This window comes from Vombatus ursinus, unplaced genomic scaffold, assembly GCF_900497805.2.
Source record: "Vombatus ursinus unplaced genomic scaffold, bare-nosed wombat genome assembly UNPS02010788.1, whole genome shotgun sequence".
Lineage (NCBI taxonomy): Eukaryota > Metazoa > Chordata > Mammalia > Diprotodontia > Vombatidae > Vombatus > Vombatus ursinus.
This window is the reverse complement of record NW_020950566.1, coordinates 98,106-124,211: the sequence shown is the minus strand read 5'-3', so window position 1 is coordinate 124,211 and position 26,106 is coordinate 98,106. Positions and strand designations below refer to the sequence as shown.

Here is a 26,106-nt window from a genome sequence, read left to right as displayed (position 1 = left end):
TTTGTGCCACTGATTCAGTTTTTTTTTTCAGTTCTTTTTTATTAATTAGCTAATTTTATTTATCTTTAGTTTTCAACATTCATTTCCACAAGATTTTGAGTTCTAAATTTTCTTCACATCTCTCCCCTCCCTCAACTCCACGACAGTGTGCATTCTGAATACCACTTCCCCTAATCTACTCTTCCTTCTGTTAACCCCCCCTTTCTCTTATCCCCTTCTTTTTCTATTTTCCTGCAGGGTAGGATAGATTTCTATACCCCACTGCCTATATATCTTATTTCCCAGTTGCATGTAAAAACAATTTTTAATGTTTGTTTTAAAACTTTGGGTTCCAAATTCTCTCCTTTCCTCCCTCCCCACCCATCCTCATTGAGAAGGCAAACAACTTGATACAGATTATACATGTGTCATGCAAAACACTTCCATAATAGTCATGTTGTGAAAAATTAACTATATTTCCCTTCATCCTATCCCACTTCCCATTTGTCCTTTTCTCTCCTTTGACCCTGTCCCTCCTCAAAAGTGTTTGCTTCTGATTACCTCCTCCCCCAATCAGCCCTCCCTTTCATCACCCCCCGCCTTATCCCCTTCCCCTATTTTCCTATAGGGTAAGATGGATTTCCATACCCAATTGAGTGTGTATGTTATTCCTTCCTTAAGCCAAATCTGATTCGAGTAAGATTCACTCATTCCCTCTCACCTTCCCCCATATTCCCTCCACTGTAAAAGCTTTTTCTTGTCTGTTTTATGTGAGATAATTTATCCCCATTTAATCTTTCCCTTTCTCCTTCTCCCAGTATAATCCTCTTTCATCCCTTAATTTTATTTCTTAGATGTCATCCCTTCATCTTCAAATTACCCTGTGTTTTCTATCTATCTACCTATCTATCTATCTATCTATCTATCTATCTATCTATCTATCTATCTATCTATCCATATTTTTTCCTTCCAATTACCCTAATACTGAGAAAAGTCTCATGAGTTACAAATATCATCTTTCCATGTAGAAATATAAACAGTTCAACTTTAATAAGTCCCTTATGATTTGTCTTTCCTGTTTACCTTTTCATGCTTCTCTTGAGTTTGTATTTGAAAGTCGAATTTTCTATTCAGCTCTGGTCTTTTCATCAAAAATGCTTGAAAGTCCTCTATTTCATTGAATATCCATTTTTTCCCCTGAAGGATTATACTCAATTTTGCTGGGTAGGTGATTCTTGGCTGTACTCCTATCTCCTTTGACCTCTGGAATATCATATTCCTAGCCCTCTGGTCTCTTAATGTAGAAGCTGCTAAATCTTGTGTTATCCTGATCATGTTTCCACAATACTTGAATCGTTTCTTCCTGGCCGCTTGCAATATTTTGCCCATAGGTGTTTTGACATCGTTGTCCTCCTCTGAATTTGTGTCTTGATATTCCCTGTGATCATAATAACTTTCTATGATCAGATTCTTTTTGGCTCATCCTTTTTGGCTTTTTTCCTTTCTTTCAATTTGAGCTCTGCTCCCAGGGTAGAAAGGACACTGTTTCAGGCTTCTTGTGGGGGGGACTGTAGGCCCTGGTTGTTTACCTGGTGCTGTACTAATGTTGTGCTGAGGCCGAGACCCTATTATCTGGTGTTGTGTTGAGGGGAAGGGAGTGGTGGTGGCTGGTGCTGCTGTAGGTTGCAGGAGTCTGGCAGCTTACTTGGTTCTGACCTGGGGTCCTAGTGCTGGTGTCTGGCATGTGCTGAGGCCAGTGGATTGTTTTTGTTTTTCCCCAGGCATACACTGAAACACTTGTTATTGTGGCCACTGGTGGTTGCCTGTTTTAAGTACCTGTAGGGATGGAGTCTACCTGTTTGACTAGAGCTACACTAAAACCTATAGCAGTTCTCAAAGCTGGAGTCTGCCCATTCCCTTGGCTATGCTGAGGCATATGGGGTATCCTAGGATTGGTGGCCTGCTCCACCACATTGGGGCTCACAATCTACCATTGGTTTGATGAGGTGGGGTTTGCTACTGGCTTCCGGTCCTGGACTGTGCTCCACTTTTAACCGAGTGAGACAGACCTTACCTGCCTATCTTCCAAGTTTCTTGGGCTCAAAGATTGTTTCATGCCATCTTTTTGCTGTTTCTACTGTTCCAGGATTTGTTTGGGGGTGCTATTTTATGGTTGTTTTGAGGTGAATATGGGAGAGTTATGGCGATTTACTGCTTACTACACCATCTTGGTTCCCAGAACTAAATGGTAACATAAAACAAACAAACAAACAAACAAAAAAACCTAACATTTTAAAACATATGATAATATTAACTACTAATACCAAAGTTTGACTCCATCAGTATCAATCTTTCTCATAATCCCTTATTTTCCACCCAAATGTACTTCCCTGGTTCCTTTTGGGCGTTTCTTAGGTTTCTTGTTGGAGAGATCAGATCAGAGAAAAAGGTTTCAACAGTAAACATTGCTACCTGTTAGAAAGAACTTATGTATTTCAAAATACCTTAAAATATCCATGATTTAAAATATCATCCAGTGATGATGCTCTTTACACTAATTCTACCTTTAACAGAGTAATCAAGGGACAGTAAACCTTTACATGACATTACTGATATTGCTACCTTAGGCAAAAAGCCTATGAATTTTCAGCCTACAACCAACTCAGAACTTCAGAAGATTTATTATTGCAGATATTCCTTCTACTGGTGCAGCTCATAATCACACTAAATCTTAATAACTCATGCCTTTATGAGTTAATGGGCCTTCCCCAAATTAAGTGGTGCTAGCTTTCTGGTGATGAACCTTTCTTTACTTACTTGGGCTTGTCCTTAAACAACAGAGTTCATTGCTGTATTTGTGTTCAAAGATTTTCATGTTTAGTAAGACACAAAATAGGCTGTTCTGGATTAGCCTTTGACAACCAAGGGTCAGCTCCATATTATGAAGTGGCATTGTAGTAGGAATTTAGTGGAGTGAGTTGCCAAGATTATTTCTAATCTAATCATTTTCAAAGGGTCTCCACTTTACTTTGAAAGCCAGTAAACAAGTAGAAACTTTGTGTAGGGTCGCTAGCTGAAAGTCCTTAACTGTTGCACACAAGTGACTTTAACATATTCTCTTCTTGTATATTATAAAGCCTTAAATTTGACAATCCTTGCAAAAACTCTGAGGACAAAAAAAAAGAAAAAAAATTCTCCTATCTTTCATTCTGCTCTTAATTGCCCTTTTCGATACTGTACACAAGCAATAAAAGTACTTGGATCCATCACTAAGTGTTCATGCTCCACATATATATTAACTCTAAAGAATATGAGATATCCTCTTATTGAAACATACCAAGAAAAATCTGACAATGCAACTGGTTAAAATCTTAAAGGTGAATTGTTTCTTTGTTATTTTAGAACAGCCCTGATGATTGCTGTCAGTGGTGAGCCAGTAGGCATAGTCAGTCTTCTTCTTCAATATGATATTGATCTCTCTTGCCAAGATACATATGGATGGACAGCTGAAGAATATGCTATTTTCAGTGGTCATTCCATGTAAGTACTAACATTATAATTCTAATTATCTTTAATTGCATTTAAAAGCATTTTTCCTCCATACAACTGAAACTACCTGGGACTTTTATAGTTGCATAATATAGTTAGCATCTGGGAAGCATACTCAAGGCACTAAGAAGAAACTGGGCAAATGGCAAAGTTAGGTCATCCAGGTTCAAGAGGACATAAGCAAAAGACAGAGTACAAGGCAGAGTCAGGTAATCTGGGATTGGAATTTTCAGATGTAATAATAATGACGATAATAGCTGCCATTTTTATAGCCCTTTAAGGTTTTCCAATATTTTACATACATTTTATTATTTGATCCTCACAAAAAGTTCTATAATTTACTTATGATGTCTGATTTAGAGAGGCAATTGTTTCTTTTTTGTCTGTTTGTTTTTCTTTTTAGCCTTGGTTGACACCTCTTGATTATAGTAGACTTAAAGTTAGTTTTAGGGAAAATCACATTATGTCTTGGATGCCTTCAAATGAGTGATAAATAAAAAGAATAAATCATAAATATTAATAGTCATCATTAGAATTTGCAGAACAACAGTTTGGTACAGGGGAAAGAATGTTTGATTTGGAGTCAGAGGACCTGGAGAGAAATCATGCCTCTCACTACATGTGTGATCTTAGACAACTGTTACCTTTTCTGGGACTCAATTACTTGATCTATAAAATAAATAGATTGGAGTAGATGACCTATATAGAACCTTTCAGCTCTGAATCTACAATTCTATAATACTGTGACTCTGAGTACAAGTGTATTACGTCTAGATTGAATGATTAGTTATGCTCTACAGACTTCATCAAAATAATAAAAAAATTTGTTGATTATTTAAAGTTTGAGATACACAAAGACTTGATGCATATAATTTTCATCTTTGTTGATGTAGACTTATTAGGTTTTATATTTTATTTTATACATAGTCATCACCAACTAATTAAACAGTATGGACCACAGAAGGCACTTAATCAGCCCCTTTTGCCCCAAATCGGCAGTTCAGAGAGGGCTTCTGATACAGAATTTACTTTGGGTGGACCTGCCATCGACCAAGAAGGTAGGACCAACAAAACCAAAGAAATAGCTACTTTAAAAATATTGAAAGAGCAATCTTAAAATTCATATGTACTTTTTGTTTTCTATTTTCATTTGGTGCTCTAAAAAGATAGGGAATGGTTTATTTATAGTTAGTTACTTAATCATCCTTGTACGTTCACTATCTTGAAACCGGTTGCTAAAAGCAGCCTGAGGTATTTTGTGTTATTAACTGCTTTATCCAAAAATTTCTTTATGTAGGCTACAATAACAATTTTCAGATTTCTACATTCTTCTAAATGTGTTTAACCAAATCATATGAAAACTTTTGAACACCTTTAAAGTGTATTGTATTTAGCAATATTATGTATGATTCTTAACTATGAGAAAAATAAATACTACATATAAGAGCCTCCTGTAACTGTAGCATGTGTACACACTCAAATGAACAGATGGACTGATCTAATATTTGAATATATAAAGACAGAACAGTAAAACAGTGGGAGAGCAGAGCCCGCGTTCTTTTTTGGAACTCTGTGTAAATCACTTATCCAAGTATATACATTTAAAATGTTCCCAAAATTTTAGAATGTTCATAAAGCTTTTGCTTCACAGATAATAAAGAGCCTACAAAAGCCACAGGAGTTAGGAGTACTAGGGGACAAAGGTTTGAAAGGTAATACATATTTGTTCCTAGATTTTTGGTTGGTGGGCATACATGCCCACCTCCAACATGACTCTAGGAAGACTTTCCAACCTTCATGATGCAGGCAGTTGAACTTTAGAAGAGAGAAGATTTTCTGACATAACTCCTAGCATTTAATCCTTCCAGCTGGGCAATTTGGAATCTTAATGACCTGGGCTTGTAATAATAAATTCATCTCACATTAATAAGATTACTTTTTTCAAATCAATTGACCCTTTACCTTGTGAGAAAGGCAGTGTGGGTATTCTGGTTACTCTCATTGGAGTGGTGGTGAAACTGAGGAGCAGAAAACTTAGATAACTTGCTCATGCTAACAGAGCTAAAAGGAAATAGTTATCATGTACTTTTAACTACTGTACATTACAACATATATCAGAAAGAGATGACATATGTAAACCCTTCCTTAGAAGAAATGATAAATCCCAATCACAGAAAAAAAAACCAGTATTTAATTTTAAATATGTCTTACTACTAAATAAAAAAATGTATTTTTCCAATAAAATATTTTAATTTCCTATAGCTAGTTAGATGACAACTGAAACCCACTTTTCCTCATTTTATTCATTTGTAAAATAGTGTATCTCTGGCTATATACATGAAATTATTATGACAAGCATTTAAGACTAAAAAAGTGAAATTCTATTCCTCAACAAGCAGTGTTTTATCATGTTAACTACATATAAAATTTTAAGGACAAAATTTTTTTAAATCTCTAATCCAATTTTAATAAAAATAATTAAACTTTGCAATCTCATTGAAGATGGAGGGTCTATGAAGTTTATCAATCAAGAAAAAGTTATAGTCTAGAACACTGAATTAAATATAAAGACATCAAAGAGTGTGGCTTATTAGTGATAGAACTATTCATAAATATGTTCAAGGCAGATATCTGAAGGTAGACACTGACTTTATGAATTATGTAGTAACCAATAAAATTTCCTATACAAGCCAAAATCATAGCGTATACATAAATGTATTAATGTTAGAAGTTTAAAAGGTTAAAAGAACTAGGGATAGGAATAAGAAGAAAAGTTAATTTTAATGATTTGCTAGTGTAAAATATATATGCTTGCCTTCAAATACTCATCTTCCAGCACAAGACATTTATTTGTTCCACCTTATTTTGTGTTCATCAAAAAATTGGTAAAGTTCATTATTTGTTAGGTAAGTGTAGCGGTAATGGCGTTGCTTAACCCATCATTAGACTCAAAACTGGTGATCTCTCACTTCTTTTGAACTTGAGGAGTGAATGAGCTATTGCCATAAACCTCAAATCTTCATTGTTTTTGGGTGAAGCACAGGGTAATAATAAAGTAAGAACTTTTTTTCCCTTGAGTTTTACTAATACTGCATCGTTTGCATACAAATTTTCACATAAATCATATTGTCAAAGGGGACCAAACATTTATATTAAAAATGAGCCCTGGTCTGGGGCCTGGTAGTCATTTTCACTTACCTGGAACCCAACATCTTGCATTCTTGCCATTATATCTTGCATTCTTTTGTACACATTAATTGTGAATCACCCTAATTCTGTAAAAACAAACAAACAAACAGAATTATGAGTTTTCTGGTACTTTGACAAATAATGATATTCTGGGGTTGAGCACTCCCTAATTATTTCTTCTGGTTACTTTGATATTTTAGTTCAGGATTATGGTAGAAAAGCCATACATTATCCAAAACATTGGATTCAAAAAGTCTTTTTTTTTTTCCTGCTCTCTGAAGATTGGTACTCAATTTGCTTTTTGTGCAACCATGAATTTAATTGTGTAATGTCATTGTCCTGCACAAGTTATTATGGATAATACTATGAACCACTGAATGACAAATGCCAAAAAGTAAAAGACAGCCTTCTCAACTGAGACAATACTGTAGTGTAGATAGATAAGGAAGGCAGGATTTTGGACCATATGTTCTAGTCCTGGCTCTGCCACTAACTAATTCCTTCATCTCTTTGAATCTATTTCCTTTTGTTTCTATTTACAAATATGAAGTGAAGAGTTTGGAATGCTCCCTGAAATTCTATCTCTTCTAAAACACTGTTTCTGTGCTACTTCATTTTTTAATATCATTGATTTGAAGTATTTTTATTTTATTTTTTATATGGCCAGTCAACTTCAGTGATATTCATATTCTGTTGTCCAATTCCCTCATAAAATATTTTATATCACATAAATACAAGTCTATAGCATGACAAACATACCCTCTTTTAATTGTGCATTTTATCATTTCTAACACTTCTATGACTTGTCTCTATAAGTGCATGCAAAACTTTAATTCATAATTTGTAAATCCCTTAGGTCATAAATAATACTTAACTCTATTGCAGAGGAATTGAAAATATTTCTAACTTACTTAAAATAATAATCCATGCAAAATAAAGAGACATACTATAATTTACAATAAAGCAAACTCTAGCCTGACCTAGATTTTTTTTAAATAAGTTATTTTGCTTTCCAATCAATCCTGATTTGTATACCTTTTCCCCCCTCCAAACCAATGAGGTTTTAAGAATTTTTTTGTGATATATAGAATAAGACAATCTTTTTTTTAAATGTAAAAGGGATGGTGTGGTCCTATCTTTTAGACACAGTTAACTAATTTTTCAATTAAATTATTTTCCAATGAAATAAGACATAGACAAAATACTTTTGTCTGTCCTATCACCCTCACTCCAAACCCCTTCTCTACCAATACTGTCCTCTTACCAAGAGTTTCCAGGACTATTGAAACCCATCTGTATTATGTGATTCAGAAAGTTGTATTCCTTATTACCTTTTTGAGAAATCTTTGAACTGCTTCTTACCACACTAAAATAAGTCTAAGAAAAAGAACCTAAAAGCTGCTATCTAATGCAAGTCTTCAGCGTCTAAATTGGAATTGAGATCTACATGGCCATTACTTTCACAGGCTGTTTAGAGTAAGGCTGAAGATAGAATGTTATGTACCTAGCAGTTAGAAAATATTGTATTATAGTTAATATTTTAAATTAAGAGAAGCAAGCACACTTTAGTGGAAAGAATGTAGATTGAAGTCAGAGAAACTGGATTGAAATCCTACCCCTTATACCCCCTGTATGAATGTGGACAAGTCACTTGACATTCCTCAGCTGCATTTTTCTCATTTCTAAAATAATGGTGTTGGAATGGATAGCCTCTGAGATCTCTTCTAGCTTAAACTTTATGTTTCTAATATTTTATTACTCAAAATAAAAAAGAAAGATTAGGATCAGCAATAAAATGAAAAGTGGTATGTTTCATCACCTACATACATGGTTACGATAGTTTGAAATTTGTTGAAATGAAAAAAATGTAGGCAAGTTTAGTCATTTAATTCTTTTGTATTTTATATTCCTTTGTTAATAACAGTAGTAACTTAGATTCAAATAGTGTTTTAATGTTTTCTTTTTTCTTTTTTCTTAGTAGTATTTTATTCTTTTTTCAATTACATGTAAAGATAGTTTTCAAAATTCATTTTTATAAAATTTTGAGCTCCAAATTTTTCTCCCTTCCTCCCTTGCCTCCCCCCTCTCTTTGTTAATATTTCATCTAAATTTTTGCATCAAAATTATTAGGGAAATTGGTTTATAATTTTCTTTCTCTGTTTTGGCTTTTCCTGGTTTATGTATCAGCACCATATTTGTGCCATTAAAGGAATTTGGTAGGATTCCTTCTTCTCTTATTTTTCCAAGTTGTTTATATAATATTGGAATTAATTGTACTTTAAATGTTTAGTAGAATTCACTTGTAAATCTGACTGGCCTTGGAGAATTTTTCATTGGGAATTCATTAATGGCATGTTCAATTTTTTTTTTCTAAAATGGGATTATTTAAGTTTTTAATTTCCTCTTCTGTTAATCTGAGCAATTTCTATTTTTGTAATAACTCATCCATTTCACTAAGATAGTCAGATTTATTGGCATACAGTTGGGCAAAACAGTGCCTAATTAGTTGCTTTAATTTCCACTTCATTGGTGGTGAATTCACCCTTTTCATTTTTGATACTTGTAATATGGTTTTCTTTTTTCTTTTTATTTTATCAAAATAACCAAAAGTTTAACTATTTTATCGGTCTTTTCATGAAACCAGCTCTTAGTTTTATGTATTCATTTAATAGTTTTCTTACTTTCAATTTAATTAATCTCACCTTTGATTTTCAGAATTTCTAATTTTGTATTTAGAGATTTTTAATATATTCTTTTTCTAGCTTTTTTAGTTGCATACCCATTTCATTGATCTGTTCTTTCTCTATTTTATTCATTGTAATCATTTAGAGATATAAAATTTCCCCTAAGAACTGCTTTGGTTGCATCACATAAGTTTTAGTATGTTGTCTCATCTTTGTCATTCTCTTTGATAAAATTATTGATCCTTTATATGATTTGTTGTTTGACCCACTCATTCTTAATAACATTAACTTTGACTTGCCCAAGTCTAATTTTTAAGGCATTATTTTCTTCAGTTAGCTTTTGTACCTCCTTTTCCATTTGGCCAATTCTACTTTTAAAGAAGTTGTTTTCTTCAGTGGATTTTTCTTCCATTTGGCTAATTCTATTTTTTTATTAATCATATTTCCACATTAGTCAAGTTGAAATGAAGAATTAGAACCAAAGGGGAAAAAAACACAAGAAAGAAGAAACAAAAAAAGAGAGAAAGTTGTATGCTTCTATCTGCATTCAGACTCCATAGTTCTTTTCTCTGGATGTGGATAGCATTTTCCATCATGAGTCTTTTGGAATTGTCTTAGACCCTTGTATTGCTGAGAAGAGTTAAGTCTATCAAAGTTTTTAGTTGTGTGCACAATGATGCTATTACTGTGTACAATGTTCTCCTGGTTCTGCTCACTTCACTCAGCATCAGTTCACGTAAATATTTCCAGGTTTTTCAGAAGTTTGTCTGCTCATCATTTCTTATGGAGTCAGTAGTATTCTATTTCATTCATATACCACAACTTGTTCTGCCATTCCCCAATTTATGGGCATCCCCTCAATTTCTAATTCTTTGCCACCACAAAAAGAGATGCTATAAATAGTTTTGTACATGTGGGTCCTTTTCCCATTTTTATGATCTTTTTGGGATACAGACTTAGAAGTGGTATTGCTGGGTCAAAGGACATGCACAGTTTTATAGGAAACTGGGGAGTGTTCATGCAACTTGTTGGTTTCTCTCTGCCATCTTGGCTCCACCTCTCTGTTTTAATGTTTTCAAGGTGTTTTTCTCACATTACTTTTGTCCTTATTTATAACCTTTGAAATTTATCCTTTAGTGGCAATGTCTAGAAACTTGATATTGTTTTTTACCCCTGTTTTTTTTTTTCCACATTAGTTGAAGCATAATATTTTCTACTCCAGCTTTTTACCTTTACTCTATGTGTATCCCTCTGCTTCAAATGTGTTTCTTGTAAACAACATATTGTAGGATTATGGCTCTTAATCCACTCTGCTATCTGTTTCCATTTTATGGGAGAGTTCATCCCATTCACATTCATAGTTGTGTTTAATATCTGTGTCTTCCTCTCCATCCTGTTTGCCTTCTTGTTTATGTTTTTCTCTCTCCTTTCTCTCTTTCCCTCCTCAGTAGTTTTGCTTTTGACCACTGCCTCCCTCAGTCTGTACTCCCTTCTATTAACCCCCTCCCTTTTCTTCCCCTTTACCCTTTCTGCTTCTTCTCTCCCTTCTATTCACCCCTCTCTTTTTTACCCTTTTCCCCTTCTACTTCCTATAGGGTAAGTTAGATTTCTATACCTAACTGACTATGTTATTCCCTCTTTGAACCAAATCTGATGAGAGTAAGATTCAAACAATGCTTATCTCCCTCCCTTCTTTCCCTCTACTGTATTAGGTTTTTGTGCCTTTTCACGTAATGTAATTTACCTTTGTCTCCCTCCTCCTTTCCTCTTCTCCCAGTACAATCCCTTTTCACCTCTCAATTAGATTTTTTTATCATCACATCAAAGTCAACTTATGTTCATGCCCTCTGTCTAAGTATACCCCTTTTAAATGTCATAATAACATTACATTTCTCTAGAGTTACAAGTGTCATCTTTCCTTGTAGGGATGTAAACAGTTTGCCCTTATTAATAACATGTTGGTTTTTTTTTTCTTTCCTCTTTGCCTTTTTATGCCTGTCTTGTATTTGAAGGTCAAATTTTCTGTTGAGCTCTTTTCATCAGGAAGGTTTGGAAGTCCCCTATTTGTTTCGCTGGGTAGTTGATCCTTGGTTGTAATCCAAGCTCCTTTGCCTTACAGAATGTCATATTCCACACCCTGCAATCTTTTAATGTAGAAGCTACAAGGTCCTGTGTAAGGTCCTGCATAATCCAGACTGTGGTTCCATGATATTTAAATTGTTTCTTTGTGACTGCTTGCATTGTTTTCTCTTTGATCTGGTAATTTTGGAATTTGGCTACAATATTCTTTGGCATTTTCAATTTGGGATCTCTTTTAGGAGGTGATCAGTGCGTTCTTTTGATGACTAATTTACCCTCTGGTTCTAGGACTTCAGGGAAGTTTTCTTTGATGATTTCCTGGAGGATGTTATTCAGGCTCTTCTTTTCATCATGGTTTTCAGGTAGATCACTACTTTTAAAATTGTTTCCCATGGATCTATTTTCCAGGTCAGTTGTTCTACCAATGCGGTATTTTACATTTTCTTCTATTTTTTTCATTCTTTTGTTTCTGTTTTGTTTCTGCTCTCTCATAGAGCCATTAGCATCTGCTTGCCCCATTCTAATTTTTAGTGAGTTGTTTTCTTCTATTAGATTTTATACCTCCTTTTCCATTTGGCCCATTTTTCAGTGAGTTTTTGTTCCTCCTTTTCTATTTGACCAATTCTACTTTTTATGGAGTTGTTTTCTTCAGTGAATTTTTTTTTTCCATTTGGCCAATTGTATTTTTTTGAATATTGGTTTTCTACAGTTAACTTTTGTCCTTTATTTTCCAAACCACTGACTCTCTCTTGCATACCTCTCCTTTCTTTTCCCAATTTTTTCTTCTACCTCTCTTATTTGACTTTTAAAATCCTTCTTGAGCTCTTCCAGGAAGGCTCTTTGGGCTTGAGAACATTTCATATTCCCCTTTGAGGTTTCAGATGTAGGTATATTGACAATTCTGTCCCCTTCTGAATTTGGGCCTTGATCTTCCCTTTCCCCATAATAAGAATCTACAGTCATTGTCCATTTCTGCTTTTTGTGCATGATGTTTGCCTATTTTCTGAATTAAAACAACAACAAAAAAAAAAGTTGAGCTCTCCTGCTGGAGCCAAGGGGGCACTTACACAAGCTTCTTTTCCTGCTCACCCAAGCCTTACACTTTAATGTTTGGCTCCTGTTCACCCGGGCCTTGCACAGGGATGTTTCACTGCTGGTGGTTGTGTGTCAACTGGGAGCTTTGCCTCCTGGAGTTGTGCTTCACGGAGTTGTGTTGAGGCACCAGGTGATTTTGCTGTTGGAGACTGCTGTTGCCCATGGTGGTTTTTGGAGCTGATGTCTACTGGTTCCCCTAACTGTATTGAGGCTCTTGGGGAGTCCAGGTGTTAGCACTTGCCTGCTCCAACCTGGGTTTCAGGATCTCCACCTAGTATGCTGAGGTGGGGCTTGCTACTGGCTTGCTGGAATGCCTCCCATCCTGTACTGCTTCCCCTCCCCCCGAGGGCCCTTTCCCTTTAATCCCCCAAGCTTCCTGGGCTACAAGACTGGAGTGCCCTGACTGTTTTGCTGGCTCAAGGTTTTTCCTGGGTCAATATTTTCTGGGCTTTCAGAGGTCAATAAGGGAGGGTGAGAGCAACTTACTTCTTACTTTGTCATCTTGGCTCCCAGAAGTGGAACTTGGTATTGTTTTTTAAAAGTAACATTTTCCCTTTAATGAAAAATTATTAGAATACAGTTATAGATACTTCGAATTGGAAATTATCTTAGAGGTAATCCAGTCCAACTACATCATTTGGGAAAATTCATTGTTAACAGTAGGTTTGCTTCAGTAGTTGTGAAGGATATGTACTTCTAATAGATTTAAATTTTTTTTTAAAGAGACATCATTTTATAGCAGGAAAGACTAGTTTTGGAGTTAGAATTTCTTGGAATTTCTTGGGAATATCATTTAATCTCTAAGCCTTCTTTATTCATCTCTAAAATTAAGGGACTCATTTAGATGATTTCTAAGAGTTCTGGTTCTAAATTATATGATTCTATGAAATCATTCTTTAATTTGACATAATAAGCAGTGATTGCTTATTATGTGATAGTTAATATTTCAAAATGTACTACTTGTATGTTTTTAAAACTACATCATTTTTGTAAGATTTGGAGGGCGGGGATTTAAGCTATGTCTTTCTGCCAAAATTAAGTGGAGAACTGTTCAGTTCATCAGTGAATATGAAAAGCCTACACAACCAATTTTGGGTATTCAAGGCAATTCAAAGGAATGTCATATTTGAGGGGTGGGGTGGAGAAGACAATTATAAAAATGTTGTCAGTTGTCATCAAAGTTCATAGCCAAAGTGACCTATATTGTAGTTGGTTAAGCTGAAACCTTAACTTCCTATATATACATATTACAATGATAATTTATATCCATAATAACTTTTTTAAAGTGCTAATGAATGTCATAAATTCTCTAGAAATTAAATTTTATTCAGCATAGTTTTAGAGTGAAATGAATTTTATTTTAATTTAATCTTTTTATAATTGTAATTTATAAATGGTATTTATGGCAACTCATTATTTACATGTATTTAATTAGAAAAAACAGTTCATTCCTCATGGAATGGGAAAACATGTGAGACAAATAATTTATATTTTTCTATCAAAGATAAATTCTCTTAAAATTATTAATATTCACATTCATGATGGTCATGAGAGGGAAGAGAGGTCATCTTATTTGTATTGGTTGGGTAAATTGCTTTTTACTTTTTGCCCTCTTCTGGCAAGAATGACTTTCTTTGTACAACTGCATTTAATAAGTAAGCAGTGTATTTAGTATTGTACTATTAGATAAAGAACAAGATTGAAAGTATCCTCATTTCATCAGTACTGGAATAATTATATGAATGGTGATTATGTGTCTTTAAAGAGGCATTCCACTTGGCAGACTAGTACATAAACTTTTCAAATGAGGAAGCAAGGTACAGGTAGTGAGAAAAAATCAGTTGACTCTTTTTGATTGAGGTTTTAATAATATCTTTTTTTTCTGCTTTAAGTACTTTCATAATTAGTAGACCAAATAGATTGTACTCACTGTTCCTACATTCCTTTTAGAATAAAGCTGCTTTTCTTCATATTTTTTTTCTGATTTCATTGTTTCATCTATCCCTTTCATGCCTATTCCTAAACAGATATAGAAATACAAAAATCTCAAGTGCAGACATCAGCAACAAGGATTTCAGGAAAAGGTATTCTATGAAATAACAAAATAAAAATGTTTACTTAAATAATAATTAAACTACTTTAGTTGTCACTCTAATTTAAATTTTATTTATTAAATTTTATTTTACTATTTAAATAATAAATATTTATTTAGATTTTATTTATCTAGTTGCTTTTACTATTTTTGTTTAGTCTAAACATTAAATAGAACAAAATAGGATAGAATCCTTTATACTGATATTTTCTTTGTGGCATAACATTAGGAAGCAGTATTCAGTTTTTTGACTTGGTAAGTTCTGAACATTTTGTTAAGAATAATTAAGAGATGATTTCAGGAAAAAATGTAGTAGTATAATCTATTTAGCATTTCTATTATTTTTTAATAATTAGCTTGAATTTCAACATTTTATTTAAAATATAAATATCTTTGTTTAAAATTTCTACTTTAAAAACCACTTAGTAATGGTAATTTCTTTGATATTTTCATTATTGGATTGAGTTCTATTCATGTTTATATAGATATTATATTGATTATATATCATATTACTATTATAATTCCACTCCATGATATATATAAAAAGATAAACTAATCAAATAGTTTTGTAGTTTATCTTACTTTGTCTATATGTCTAGTTCAAGTTAATTGCTTTTGTGCCACAAAAAGGGAAGGAATATCAACTTTCTACTACTCTGATCTTTATTTTAACAATTTTAAGTGTGACCATGTAATTGCTAACTATACTGAGGTTTTGCCACAGTCATTATATAATGTAGGTTCAGTGCGTTCTAATTGTTAAAAAAAAAAAAGAATGGGAGTCTAAACCATGAGACTTAAGTTGCTTGAGATCCTGTCCCACGAGAGGCTCTGGAGAGGTAGTTATGTCTGAGCCCACAAAACATGATTCTTCTCCTTTTCTTTATCATATAAATTTTACCTTGCTCCATAACATAAGTGCCTCTTTGAATCATGGCTATGGTATGAAATAAGCCTGGAGACAATGTGCCAACTCTCCAGCTTTGAGGGGATTAGAGCTTTTATGCTTTTTAAACTACCACAGTGTAATCTTTCTTGATCATATTTAACTAGGGAGGAGAGCTAGAGACTTTCTTCTGTATGAATTTAACTTGTTTCTTCTGGCCCTCTACTCTTTGGGAAAGTCTAGGAATACCATTTTATCCTGCACAATATGGCACAACGTTTCTGGCTTAGTTACATCTTAATGGGGAAAAACAATATAAGAGTCATATTTGTCACTCATAAAATAGTTACTAAGTACTCAGTATATACTATGCTCTATACAGAAGTCTTATTCTAAAATTCATCAGGATGTAGCCGTAAGCCTAAATTTCAAGGTTTGTGTAGACAAGTGAGCACTCTTGCAGGTCTTAGCCATTTGGAAAGACTGAATAGTGAGCTGGCCTTTATAGTGAGAAGTCTTGGTTGTTTAAAACCCACTTCTGATAGCTACTAGCTGGTTGACTCTAACACAGGTTGCTTAACCTTTCACTGCCTCAGGTTACTAACTCACTAATACTATAATTTGCAGAGAAATTGCCTGTAATTCTTCTCACTATGAGTTCCATAGAGATGAAATCTCATCTCATTGAACATATCTAGTTTGGGAGAAATCTGGCAGTATCTTGTTAGATGAATTGGAGAAAGTAAAGTTTGGAGAATGGTTGTGAATCAAATAATAAAAGAATGCACCCAGTGAAATGGGCAAATAGTCACTTCTCAATTGCTTCCCTTAGACTAGTGGTTGATAGTAAAAAAGGAGTGCTTCTTTCACTGCCCATTTGACTATCTTGAGACTATATTTTGGGGGAGAAGGTCAGAAGAAATAACAGATGTACATTGTACATAATAAGCTTTTTGTTTTTGTTTTTAACATCCCTCCCTGGGAAGACTTGAAAAGAGAAAATATATTGGTTTGCAACTCATCAGCCCCTTCCTTCTAGAGACTGTAGAGGTCTATTCAAGGTACATTATTTCTGGATCTCTTGCCCATGGAGAAGAGCTAGAAATATGTCATGTCATACTAAAACAGAGCAGTCTCTGGATCTGCCCTGACTTACAGCATGGATGAGTCACGTTATGATGTGTCATGCACAACATAGGTCCAAACATTCCATCTGTGTGGTGTGTGGTAAGAAAGGTGAAACAAATATAGTCTTTCTCAATTTACGTACATAAAAAACCCAGATTAATCCTGTCATGTTAGCTCATTCCTTCAGTCTGTGATATCTGCTAGTGATGTTATGCTCTGTCAGTGTGAAAGAGCCTGCTAGTGAAATGGCCAGTGTGAACAAATCACTGACAGATATCTGAGGCTTAAAGAAGACTTCTTTCTACCCTCAGAGCCTTGATACTTAAGACACTTATCTCTAGCATAATTGTATTTGTATCACAGATCTTTGTTGTTTCCCAAAAAATCATGTTGTAGCAAAGCTTCATAAATTCTTTTAATATTAATGTCATGTATTGGTAATCTTTCAAACATATTTTACTTCTTTCTCCAGGAGTGGAAGAAAGTTCCCTAGAGGAATCTATAAGCAGGTAGGCTTTGGAGCAGGTTAATATTTCTTTTAATTAATTAATCCACATGGTACATTCTCTAATAAGTGTTTCTATCCAAGGCAAAGCAGATTCTCATGCTCCAAAAAATAACACATCTTCAATTTAACTAATTCCCCTCATCATATTAACCCATGTGTTTACTTCATTATCTTGCATAGAATTATTTTTATTAAACAACTTGTATATTTATTTATTAATCAGATTGGCAACTGTTGTGTGTTAGAGAGTTGCCTGGGAATGCTGAGGGATTAAGTGACTTGCTTAGGCTCACAAAACCAGTATGTGACTAAGGGAGAACTTGAATCCAGTATATTTGTACTCCCAGGCCTATTCCTTATCCATAATCCCCTAAGAGATCTATTAATAAGTAGTAATTAGATGAATAAAGAACGAACAAGCTGTGTTCTTCCATATAGCCACAATATGTATTAGTTACCTGGAATGGATTCCTAATAAGCCTTTTGACACACATCTCTAGTGCAAATATATATCTTCTTCTAATTGAGGAAATGTATCTAGGTGCTCAGGGATTATCATATCAAGGAGTTACCAACATGGGCTTGGGGATTAGTCACTGGGGACAGGGTCCTAAGTCAATGCAGGAAGTAGTGTTGGATATTTCTCAGCAAGACAGAAAAAAAGCAATAGAATGAAATCAGAAGTGGCTGGTAAGTGGTTTCTGCTCAGAACTGTTGTGGACAACAGTAGTAGAAAGCTGTTTCTCACATTGAGACCTTGGCAGGAATATTCTAGTTCCCAGTTTGAGGCATCTAGGTAAGCTAGCATTATATCTTGAGAAGAGGTGGCAAGCCTGTTAAAAGGACATCATTTCTGTGGAGCTTCTAGGGAGACATGGCAATGCATTAGCTGTAAAGCTCACCAACTGGAATGACTAAGGATTAAATATCTCACTTAAAGTGAGCTCATATTCATACAGCACAGATTCCTTTGCAGTCACCTACAGATTTTGTATTTTGTGTTGCTGCCAGTGATAAAAGTTGGTCTTAATATAGAAGAAGGTGAAAAGGTTGGAGAAAAAGCCTTTCCACTCTTCAGATGATCCAGTAGAAGGAAGTATAAAGGGGAGGAGTGTGAGTGTGTCAGGAGGTTGGTGGGAAGACTTATGTGACACAGAGAAGCTGAATATTTGGAGCCTTTCTTCCTTCTTTTGTCCAAAGGAGATTGTGTGAAAAAGGGAGCAGGAGCAGGACCTGAACTCAAGAAGGAGAAGGAATTGAGAAGATGATTTAGAATCTTTTAGAATTTTGAAAAAGGTCTGTTAGAAATATGCTTGACACCTAAAATTTAGTATCAAGAAAGTTTATTACAGAGGAAGTCCAGAGGATTAGACATTTCTGGCCAGAAGCAGGCTCCACCCCCTTAGGGAGGAATGGGCCCTGAGTGCAAGGGCAAGCATACTTTTATACATTGAAATTCGGCACAAAACCTCCCAGGCCCAGATTTGTCCATACCTTCCCAGGTTACACCCCTCCTTACATGTTTCCCCTTGATATGCTCAAGTATGTTCCCCCTCCCTTGGTCATACATCCCATGACTTGTTAATGAGGCTCTAATTTTATGCAGGGTGTGTCAGATAATAGTAATGAAGTTCATTAAGCAGGCACACTAACATTTTTCAGATGTCCTCAGGTTGACCCTAACTGGTCTGAGCTGGCTCGACCCTTATCTTGAATTTGGAGTCTTTTTAGAGCCATCAACTTATTTCTTATTGGTTAAGCCCTCGCCCACCTACAGTGTACTACTTCCTGGAATTGTTCTTTAAATCTCTGCATTATTCGCTTTCTCTGTGGAAATATAACATTTACCTGACTTTCACAGGTCAGAGATTAGAAGTTACTAATATAAAGAAATTCAGAAAACTCTGAGAAACTGAAGTGACTTGAGTTGAAGGAAAAAGACTGCATCTGAAGGAGGAAAAAAAGTGAGAAGAAGAGAAGGATTTGGAGAGATAGAGGAGGATACATGGAAGAAGACAATGTGATGGTTATGGGAAGGAGGAGGAGATGGAATGAAACTGAAGGAGAGGTAGAAGGAGAAGGATGTAAAAAGACAAGACCAAATAAATAAAATAAAACGGCAAGTTTAGGGAGAAGGAAAGAGAAATTGGACATGCCTATCAAAGAATAAAGAAGAGCTTTTTAAAAAAAAAAAAAGGTATCTTGGTATTGTGTGGGACCACTACTCAAATCCAAAACAAAGACTTAGTTACCTTAAAAGCAGAAAGGAGTTTATTACTTTCTCATGAGAAAGGGTACCGCCCCTGGTCGTCCTAATGTTGCCGGCCAGGGAGGACAAGTGCAAGTACAAGTTGGTTACAGAAAGCAAGGCTTAATTATACCCTAAGGCAAGTTCCTCCTTCCAAACTCCCTTCCCTTTATCCTATTGGCTGGACTTCAGGGGGCACAATCTATTCACGGAAATCTGCTCCAGCAACAGAGTACACAAGTTTGCCCAGAGACAAGAAAAGGTGGGAAGTTCTGTAGTTTAGGTTGGGGGGGTAGAGCCATTCCACTCCCTCTGCTACTTGCTCAAAAACAGGGCCCAAGGGGGTTTTGACAAGGTCAGAAGGGAGTGTGTTTCAACAATACAATTAGAAGGCCATCTACAACAGGTGCCTCCAATTTCTCTCCTCCCACTCTTCTTACTATCTGGCTTCTGACCTTATCTCTCTCCAAATGAGCAGTGATATCCAAATTGCTGCCCTTTGTGAGATTAACAAAAACTATTAACCCTTTGAGGAGGCTTCACTTCTGAGAGATCATCTCTCACAGTATTAACAAATCCTAAGGAGCTGAGAAAAGAAGGGCCTTAGGGGCACTGGATAGGGAGTGGGTTTGGGTCAAGTTCCCCTTTTGTCAAATACTTGTTTTGTGACCCTAAGGGAGTCATTAAATCCTTCAGTGTTCCCAGGCAACTCTCTGACAGAACAGTTGCCAATCTGCATTATTTTCTTTCTGGAAGTTCCCTGCACCAATGAAATCACAAGTCATACACCCTGTCATCCTTTAATCCTCCCTCTTCCACCAAGAGGTGAATAGAGTGATAATTCTGGAGTTGAGACTCCCTGAAAGCAGATTACCACAACCTTTGTATATAAGTATTACCCACAAGAAAGATAAAGACTGATAATTTTACTTTTTGTATGTATGGGAAATCAGGTAAAAATTTTTAGTGACCTGCATTGATTTTTCTGATTCTGAAATTCATGTAAGTCTTCTGTAAGGAGATAAGTCTTAAATTAAGTCCTGAAGGAAATGTTTCACATTGATTAGTATTATATAGGTAGATGGACATTCCAAACCAAAAAGGCATCATGAATATTCTAATTTACTCTGAAAATGATTTCTATTCCATTCTATCATATTATCTGACTAGATTCATCAGTGATTATATTACATCTAGGAATTGTTGCCCTTGTAATAAATACCTTTCTGAGATTGAAATATATGACCTACTAATGTATCTAGAGGTCACCTAGGCAGCACAGTGGATCGAGCACTGGATTTGGAATCAGGAAGACTCATGTTCATGAGGTCAAACCTGGTCACAAATTCTTGCTAGCTGGGAGATCCTGAGCAAGTCACTTAGTCCTGTTTGCCTCAGTTTCCTCATCTATAAAATGTGCTAGGGGGGGAAATGGCAAACCACCCCAGTACTTTTGCTAAGAAAACTCCAGGTAAGGTCACGAGGAGTCAAAGACAACTGAAACGATCAAACAACAATAAATACAACTCATATCTAGAGTTGAAATCTGGGGAAGGTAATTTCAAGAAAAATGAGAGACTAACTGTGAAAGTTTTCCTCAGAAACTGGTTAAGGAAGGCACAGAGAATAATGATATGCTCCAAATACATTGCAGGTTTTCGGTGACTGTGTGATTTATAATGTCCCATTGTGTTCATTTGTCAGCTTTAGAGGAGTATAAAAATAGGAAGTGGGAGGATAAACCCACTGATAGCTTCTACTACAGTATTTTCTTCTCTGGCAAGTTGAATCTTGGAGTAGGAATAATTTACATAACCCTGATCTTTTAAGTCATCCTTTGTAATGTATCATTTGGTGTTAAAGCACCTGACAACTAAAAGGCCTTTGTGATGATTCTCTTCTGGAAATAAAACTACTTTTTTTTTTTTTAAAGACTGTCTGACAAACCTGGGGCTGATGATTCCTGGCCAACCACAGATGAAGAGGAATTAGATTTTAGTACTAAGGTAAAGTTTCTTTATGCAATTTTTTCTAGTCTTAAATTTCAGTTTGGTGGGTACTTTACTTTGTAAAAAAGTTTTTATTGTAAACTTAATAACCATCAACAGAAACAAACAAAAAGTATAATTTTAAACAATATCCTTAGTATTTAACATCAAATGAGTCCGATGCATGAGGAGTCACATGAGTTCAAAGCAAAAAAATCTCCTGTTCTGTGTCAGGCTTTAAGTTTCTTTCAAGTTACCCCACCTCTACCTTTGTTTTTTGTTTTTTTTTTGTTTTTGTTTTTGTTTTTGTTTTTACTGAAAAACTAGGTAAAATCAATGTATGTAAAATTTGCTTTCTGCTGATATCTCTGTATCTTTTTCCATATTTCCTTGTAAGCTTTGTATTTATCTGTACATTGGAAAGAATATTAGATTTGGAGTCAGAGAACCTGGGTTCACATCACATGAATGCCACTCTTAAATATATGACCTTGGAAAAGTCCTTGTGTCCTGGATGGTATTTAAGGGCCCGTCTAGCTCTAAATCTATGATCCATTACATAATATACAGTTCTCCAAATGTTAGGAATAGAGATTACTTCCAATTTTTTAGCTCTTACAGATAGAGCAGCTATAAATATTTTTGTTCAGCTGGGTCCTTTTTTCCTTCCTGTGCTCTTTTTAGGATGAGTTCATGGCAATGGAATCATAGCAATGAAAATCAGTTTTATGACTTTTATATGTTGTTCTCAAAAATGTTTGCACTAATGTACAGTCCCACTAGTGGTGTATTAGAATTTCCCACAACTCCATGAATTCATAATTTTTGCAATTTTTGACATTCTAGTTGATATAATAAATGTGTTGATTTATATGTCCCTGATTATTGGGATATAGAAGCATTTTTCATGAAGTTATTAATGTTTTTTATTCAGTCATTGCTTCATTTGGAGATATTTTACTAGATTTAGAGATATGTATCAGTTACAGTCAATCCTCAGTTTTTGTGGAGGTCACATTCCTAGAAAATGGCACAGAAGTCAAATATTTAAGTATGTATTCACTGAACATATGGGAAATAGGGGATTAGGTTCCCATGAGCACCAAAAACTTTAATCTTTCACTAGAGATTGCTGAAAACACCATTTCTAATAGCTCAGCCCCTTACTCGTTAGACTAATTTTCTGCTATCCTGCCCCCAATCTTCCCTCTGCCCCTTTTCCAGCTTCCTTTTATGTATTGTCTTATCATTAGAATTTAAACTCTTAAAGGGGAGGGGCTGCCTTTCCATTTGCTTCTATTTGTGTTCCCAGCACTTAACACTGTTTGATATATTCTGAGAGCTTAATTGGTATCTTTTCTAAGCTATATAATCTTATGATCCCAGTTTTTTTTTACAATTTTATTGTGGTATGATTTGTAAAGGTTGTGTTTAGAATTTCTGCCTTTAACAATCATTTCTATGTTTCCTAATCTACTTTCTTAAAGATTATATGTGATAATGAGAAATATTTATATAACATTTTTGTTCAGAATACACTAAGAGATGTGTTAGCATAATTCTAACACAAAACTTGAGGTTTTCTTTCTTTCTTTTTTTTTTAAAGTTTTTAGGCAATTGGGGTTAAGTGACTTGCCCAGGATCACACTGCTAGTAAATGTCAAATGTTTGGTCTGAGGTCGAATTTGAACTCGGGTCCTCCTGACTTCAGGGCCAGTGCTCTATCCACTGCGCCACCTAGCTGCCCCAAAACATGAGTTTTAAAGGCAAACAATGAAGCTATGGTAACAAATGTTTGGGAAGATCTTTAATCTACAAAGGTAGGGTGAACAAGATCAGTGAAGCGCCTAGCAGATACCAACTACTCCACAAACTTGCAGCATTGTGCCTCTCAGTTTTTTCCTCTACTGTGTAAGGGGGTTGTCATCGTGAAAATGAAAATTAGGCTACTAATTATATTACACCAATGCTTCAAGTTGCAAAAGTTAAACCACCTGAATGTTGAGGATTGACTGTATATATTACATATTGTTATTGTTCAACTTAATTTATGTACTTTTAAAAATATTTTTCCAAACTTTTAATTTTGGAAACATTACTTTTTTTATTGGACAGATCTCTCTCTATAATCAAACTTATTGATTTTGTCTCTAATAATTCTTCTGTTTGATAAAAAGTATCCTCTGCAGTTGATAAAAAGTTTATTCCATTTATTACAGCTCTTAATTTCAAATATTTAAATAAACAATATAATTAAAGTTTATTGTAGTATTCAGTATGAAGTATTAATCTAAAATCTTACCTTCTACTGCTTGCCTAAAAAAAACCTAAGCACCATAGAAATTTTGCTACTTACTCGTCTCTGACTATGCCTTGTACTTTCCAACCTGTAAGACTTTACTCATATAGTTAATCCTTCCTCCTGAAATGTCTTTCTCTACCATTTATCTTTGGACACTTAAATCATAAATTAAGTATTAAGGCCTAGGTCAAATGCTACTTATTTTATGAAATTTTCCCTTCTTCCATTTCTTTCTCCCTTCCTATATGGAAGTAAGCCCTCTCTCTTTTGATGTCCTTTTGATGTACCTTAAGTTGCATCACATTTCTCTGATTTATCACACTGTTTAATATTATAGTGATTGGTATAAATATGTCATAGCTCTTTAGGGATGGAATATCTCTTTTTATTTCTCATTGACTCTAGTAGAGTAACTTACACATAAAAATATGAGTTGCAGGAATTGACATTTTTTATGTTATTTAGGCAGCAATAATAATGGGCTGTGTGAAATTAATAATAATAATAACTAACATTTATATACAACCAAGTCAGACACTGTGCTATGTGCTTTACAATTATTATCTTATTTGATTCACACAACGACCCTGAGAGGTAAGTACTGCTATTATCCTCATTTTACAGATGAGGAACCTGAGGCAAAAAGTCCACTGTGCTACCTAGCTGACCCCATGATCCCTTGTCATAAGAAGTTCTTGAAAAGTCTGTTTTGATTATATTTGTTACTTGGTACATGATGTATGTACTTCTGGCAGCTTGTAGTAAGGAGGCAGTATGATGTGGTGGCAATGACTTATGGCACTACAAAGGATAGAAGAGAGATGATAGCAGGGATGGAAGGATCTAGTGAGGATTTTTTCAGGAGGTGAGAGACATGGACATGTTTGTAGGCAATAGGGAATGACATAGTTGATGGCTGAGTTTAAAAATAAATGTCAGAATTGGTATGAGAGAGGTGGCAGATCTGTTGGAGGAGATGGGATGGGACGGGATCACCTGAAAAAGTAGAGGGCTCAGCCCTGGTGAGGAGTAAGGCCACTTTATCATGTGACATAGGGATGAAGGAGACGGTGGCAGAAGGCACCTGAGTGATAGGAGATGTAGAAAAAGGGAGAAGAGGGAGCTCATGTCCAATGGCCTCCATTTTTTCTGCAAAATATGAAGCAAATTTCTCTGCTGAAAGTATGAGGGAAAAGGGAACCATAGAAGGTTTGAGAGGGGATGAAAATGTATGGAACAGTAGCTGTGGAGAGTGGGATAGTGAATTGATAAGGGAGGAATGGTAGGATTTGCCTTGAAGCAGTAAAGATCCATTTGAGGTCATATAACACAAATTTGTAATAGTCCCACTAAGAACGGTTGCATGATTTTCTAATTTTCACTTGATTTCCTATTTAAACTTATGTATTTTATTTCATGTACTTAGACACATTTCTTTGAATAGTGGTCCATAGGTTTTACTAGACTGCCAAAGAGGCTTATGATACATAAAAAATGTAAAGAAACTATGTTTTAGGTGTGGTTTTTTTTTGGTCAGGTTTATATAATACTTGATTCTTGGCATTAACTCAAAAGCAATAAACAGTATATAATAAAATATCCACCATTACACTGCATTTTCACAACTTTTTTTAGATCCAGATAGTTTCTAGAAGGTAAAGGCCAGTCCTTCCAAGTGCATGCATACAACACAAAAAAGGTCAAACAATATGACATAGTTTGTAGTTGATGTTGAGTACATATTCAGGAGTTCTAGTCCTTAGATGAAGATGTGACACCTGAACTCAAGATCTCAGCTTTTTCTCAGCAGTGCAATGAAGGCACTCAAGATCTTGTGTGAACTGAGCTTCTTATAGTCTGTATTTTTGTCAGTTTAGTGGCCTCTTGCTAGCAGGAACCTTTGCTTTCTTCCTACTGAAGGTATCAAGTGTAATGAGTGAACCCAACAACCAAACCTAGAAAAAGTGAGCCTGACATCAACATTTCCCCAGTTTCCCCAGTCTTGAGACTGTTAGGTATCTCTTCCTCCCTTTAGTTTTAAGAAAAGAAGTAATTCAGAGTAATTATTACCAAGCAAAACACATAAAGAAACTCAAACTAATGACTAAGAGACTTTATCTTTCTTTTTTATAAGTAGTGATTTGAATGATACATTGAAATACTAATTTCTAAAACCTAGTATTTTTCAATGGTATGATAAAGCATTGAAGAATAAAATTACATTACTTGGTATATCAGTTTTTGGTGAACAAAATAGTCCAGAAAATTTTATTTTCTACATAATGATCTGATTAAATACATTACAATGGTAATCCTCAGAGAAATGTGGATTATTAAATGTTAGTATTATAAAGGAATTGAAACTCATTATTCTTTTTT

The 26,106-nt window shown here is 34.9% G+C and overlaps 1 protein-coding gene across 1 annotated transcript in view; it reads left to right on the top strand.

Moving 5' to 3' along the window:
* Positions 1-26,106, top strand: part of LOC114038069 (ankyrin repeat domain-containing protein 26-like) — a 121,319-nt gene that overhangs the window by 11,307 nt on the left and 83,906 nt on the right. Inside the window, 4 exon segments of the mRNA XM_027855175.1 lie at positions 4,456-4,503; positions 8,642-8,661; positions 17,154-17,190; positions 21,371-21,443. Of these exon segments, the coding sequence (XP_027710976.1) occupies positions 4,456-4,503; positions 8,642-8,661; positions 17,154-17,190; positions 21,371-21,443 (178 nt within the window).